The sequence below is a fragment of the Vitis riparia genome, chromosome 15 (assembly GCF_004353265.1).
Source record: "Vitis riparia cultivar Riparia Gloire de Montpellier isolate 1030 chromosome 15, EGFV_Vit.rip_1.0, whole genome shotgun sequence".
Classification (NCBI taxonomy): domain Eukaryota; kingdom Viridiplantae; phylum Streptophyta; class Magnoliopsida; order Vitales; family Vitaceae; genus Vitis; species Vitis riparia.
The window spans coordinates 7,600,517-7,605,363 of NC_048445.1; the positions used below are offsets into that span (position 1 = coordinate 7,600,517).

General features: G+C 29.9%; 1 protein-coding gene across 2 annotated transcripts; it reads right to left on the bottom strand.

The window, feature by feature from the left end:
- Window positions 1-2,093: 2,093 nt before the first annotated feature.
- Window positions 2,094-4,025, bottom strand: LOC117932513. Of its 2 annotated transcripts, none has more exons than XM_034853785.1 (5): window positions 3,755-4,025; window positions 2,997-3,198; window positions 2,595-2,651; window positions 2,360-2,492; window positions 2,094-2,205 (listed from the first exon to the last, which is right to left on the bottom strand). In XM_034853785.1, exons 2-5 carry the CDS (start codon window positions 3,062-3,064, stop codon window positions 2,161-2,163), a joined length of 303 nt encoding a protein of 100 aa, XP_034709676.1. In that variant the 5' UTR covers window positions 3,065-3,198; window positions 3,755-4,025; the 3' UTR covers window positions 2,094-2,160. The 2 variants fall into 2 exon arrangements, with proteins under 2 accessions (XP_034709676.1, XP_034709675.1); XM_034853784.1 differs by having other exon boundaries at window positions 2,997-3,219.
- Window positions 4,026-4,847: the final 822 nt, after the last annotated feature.

Here is a 4,847-nt window from a genome sequence, read left to right on the forward strand (position 1 = left end):
TTTGTTTGCCATTTTTGTATATATTGATGTATATATCTAATTCACTTTCTATCGTATTCTTACAATTTCTAATTTTCAAATTGTTGTGTAAATCTAGTGATAAACAAATAATAATGTTTTTGTTTGTAGATTATTTCATTGATTTTATTTTTTAAAAATTTATCTACTTATTTATTTGTTTATTTTATAATAATAATAATAATAATAATAATAACAAAACCAAGGTTTTTTTTTTTTTTTTCAGATTTAATCATTTGTAATAATTTTTTTTTAAGTAAATCGAAATTCATAATTCTAATAAACCAAAATCCCTTTCTAATACATTTTCAATAAATTAAACTTTGTCTTAAAAATAAATAAATAAAAATCAGAGTCATCAAGATAATTTTTTTTAATAGATAAACTCAATTATATAAAAGTAACTTTTTTTAAATAAAAACCCTTTTAATAAAAACCCGTTCCAAATAAAAAAAATAAAATCCTAAAATCATGATTTTAATAAATTTAAGTTTTTTAATTATAAGATTGAAAATAACTTCTTTTTTTAGAAAAAAAAAAAGTTACAAAGCTTTTCTAAATAAACTTTTTTTTAGAAAATAAAATAAGTTGCAAAGCTTTAATAAATAAACTTCTATAAAAAAATAAAAATAAAAAGTTGCAAAGCTTTTCTAAATAAAATTGAAAGCTTTTTTAAAATGAAATGAATTAAGAGATAGATAAAATTTTGTTTTTCAAGGGAAAAATTCTTTTTTAAATAAAGTTGTAAATAAAAGTACTTATTTAGTAAAAGTGGTGGAAAATTTTCATTTTTAGATAAGGCTTTAGGTTTTTTTTTTTTACTTAAAGCAATATTCTCATTTCAAATCAAAATGGTAAGAATTCAAATCCAAAATTTTCTTTCTTAAAAAGAAAAAATAAATAAATAAATAAACATGAAATTATCTTTGCTCTTAAATAATATTGATGACCCGAAATAATATCTGAACATTCAATTGTTCAACACCCAGGAATCTCCCTTTCCTCCAATTCCTCCACTGGGAAAACTCTACCAAGATTTGAACGATCTATTCTTTCTTCAGATTTCACTTCCTTGGAAAAAGTCACCTTCCCTATTCAAGAAAATCATCAGGATTAATTTGAGCAATTATATCATAGTATACATACATCAAGCAAGCCTTGATCAAAATCAAAATCAAAATCAAAATCCATGTTTTCACCCGGTTCCTTCTCGGGGGGGCTAGACCGTAGCTTATTAGCTTCTGTCGATTTCACATGCTTCATGAGATTTAGAAACTAAGGATTTGAAGACCACCATGTTCTTCTATTTCCTCTTCCCTAAATTAAATGCCTTTTGGACTTGGGTGATCAATGGCAACAGACTCCTTAAGCTCTGGTTGATGACAGGGGTTTGGCACCTTTAATGACATTGATATCATAGCTATGCGAAGGGAGGAAAACATGAATAAGAGGGTACTCCAGAATAACTAAATTGACTAATTGTTGTCTTATTGGAGCCCTGCAGCAATATGGAAGGATAAGTTTTTTTTTTAGATAGAAATTTTTTTCTTGTTCACAAGGGGGAAAAAATGTTTCAATAGTTTTTATTTTTTCTTTCTAAATTCTATAAAGCGAAGAAAGTTATATGGAAGGAATGTTACAGATAGAATATATTTGAGTAGACATCAGGTAATGGCTGGAGTTCAGGTGGGAATGGTAGAAAATTCTTTTCATGGGTAACGTGGGTGCAGTAGAATTGAAGGCCAACAGAAACCAAAATAGAACATCAACCAATAACCCAATTTGGTCCCAACCCAGGATGCTCATTTCCCAAATCTGGGGAAAAAAAATGTAAATTCAGGTATTTTGGTATGGACCAGTTGGGTGACCAATTATCTTACCCACCATAAACCATTATTTGAACCAGAGAATCAGAGAGACAAGTATAATTTTTTGGCCGGCAATGCACTGCGTGTTGCAAGTTGAGCAAATCCTAGCCTCTCAATTTCAAAGATTTCAGCAGCAGTGCCTAGCACAAATGGACCATCTCCAAAGAGGACGGACAATAAACCACAGTAAAAAAACAATGATCCAATTAACAAATAGTGCATGGATGATATGCTATACCCTAGCTGGCATTTTGGCTCATGGCCTCACACTAGCTCAATGCAATCCAACAATAAAGCTGGGTTCAGCACAGTTGGATTCCTAAACAAGTTGCCCAGCTCCACAAGGGCCAAGACAATCCATTAAATTATATTTCAATGGAAACACAAAAAACCTTTTAAGGCTTAAAATTAGTGTCTGTGGTGCCTACAATCAACAAGTCAACAACCATGAATCAGCAGGGAAGAGGAAATACCTTCAGATATTTACGAATGAAAAATTTGAGACAGTCCAACTGCTCTGCACAGAACGGCCTGAGCTTATGATTCCATGGCCCAGGCTTTAAATGGTTCTCAATTACAGATGAGAGGGTTGAGTTTTCATTTACTCTGTAATAACATTAAATGAATCAATGAAACAATAAAATTTGATAGAGTATGAAGACTATTATAAAAGCTCTCCTGAAGATAAGAATAGGTAAGAGAGCTCACCTACGGTTGAGTAAAACAATGTCTGTTGAATGAAACCGCCATTCAATCGTCCAAGTATTGCATTTATCTGCTGTAAAAAGGATATGAAAAGGGTAATGCTAGGACTTGGAAAAAAAAATCTCAATTTATTTATTAAAAAAAACAAAAAAACAAACAAAATAAAGGCCAAAGACCATTCATTGAGTTCAAAAACTAGTTTGAGTACTAATTTTTTAAATAACAGTGATATGAAAACAAAGCTAGAAAATAGAAGCTGCATGTAAAACATAAATCATATCAAATTTTACTAACAAACAACCCATAAGTAGACATGTAGTAATCTTCCTTCAAACTAAAATACAACTACTTATCTCATGAATACATGATTACCTTTTTTTTTGGTAAGGATGAATACATGATTACCTTTGGTTGTATTGAGATTTATTTTTCTCCCTCTTCGACATTCCACTGAGGAGAAATAGGAGTTTCATCCTGTGACTCTGTGAAGCATTACTAAGGCCTCGAGGATGGGATGGAATCTTAAAATGAGAATGCCCGCCCAAATTAACTCTTGTTCTCTAAGCAGATTCTGCAACCCTCTTCACTTTCTCGAGCAAATTATAATCTACCAAAAAAGAAAATCAAACTGCAGAAAGGGTAAGTGAAATCTGAAGACAACACAACAAACTTCCTTAACAATATTATAATTTACCCATAATTAAAAACTCAAAATCAGAAAATGAGTACCAAAATCTGAAGAAAAAATGGCAACCTTCTTCACATAAATTAACGATCAACCCATGAAAAAACTTTGAAACCCTAAATTTGTATCGAAACTTTGAAATTTGAAGACAAAACACTCAACTTCCTCAAGCCAATTACAAATCACATAATGCCTACACATAAAGATCTTCAAAGCAGCAATGACTACGAAGGAATGGACAAACCAGCAAAAGAAAACACTGTAATATGAAGACCAAAGAGCAAAATTCCTCAAGCTAATTACAATACACCATTGCCGAACATCTTCAAAATGGTGAAACATATCAAAATTTCAAGAAAAAAAAAAAAACAGTAAACTTCCTCAATGGTGATCACAATCCACTAATGACAAATCTTCAGAATAGCCAAATGGGTATTGAAATTTGACAACAAAGAACAAAATTGGGAGAAAAAGTTACCAGATAAGAGGAGTTTATCGTCAAATTGAGAAAGGGGAACGAACTGGGTCCGCTGCCTCTTGCCCGTACACCCAGTGTGTTGCTTGTGAGCTTCAACACAAGGAAGACTACGGGAGGGCACAGAGCAACCTGGGCATGTGTACTTTGATAGATTCAATTTGCACTCCTTGCACAGAGGTGGGTGTTTAAGAGTTTTGGGCTGTTGCAAGTGAGTCTCCTCGTTCTTCCATGGGTGAAAGGTTGAGGGCATTAAGTAGTGTTTTCAGAAGAACTAACCGTCGAATGGGAATTGGAAAGGGCCGATCATGTTCCAAAGGGTTTTATCAGCTGGATTTTTGATAAATTTATGGTAAATTTAAAAAATAATTTGTACAAAGTGGTACTTTAAAAAAATTGATAAAATTATGGCACTTTGTGCCACAATTTCAGTATATTATTCTTGAAAATGCTGATTTTAGTAAACTGTCATAAGATCGTATGCTCAGCACACGACTCTTGTTTAATTTTTTTTATTTTATTTTTTTATTGTTACTTTCTAGACATGACTCTATTTCATTTTTTTTCTACTTTTTTTTATATATAAATTATTATTTTTTTCATGTTTTTCTAATTTTATAGTTTTTTTTTTTTAATTATTTTTAAAAAGTATTTTATATACATAAAGTGTAGTTCATTTGTAGAGGTTTATTTTCAAAGAATTTGAGCAAAGAAAAAGCAACTGAAAAATAAATAAACATTAAAAATTTTAAAATAAATAAATTTTTTGAAAATAAGTAAACTTAATTATTTACATAAATTTCTTGTCTTGATCCATTTATAATTTTATACAAATTTGAATAATTAAATAAAGATTTGAAAAAAAATGTAAAAGATTAAAAATAAAAAAATTTAATTATATTATTTCAGCTATAAAGTTAAATCAATGTTGTTGATTCATTCTTGTTATTATAATTTATTATTGGATGTTGAAACAGAGGATACACTTGGGATAAGATTAAGTAGTTTTATTTTAGTGTCTAAAAAATGTGATTGGTAAGAACATCTACGGAATTTATTACTTTTTATTGAAGTATTTTTAAAAGATAATTTTAAT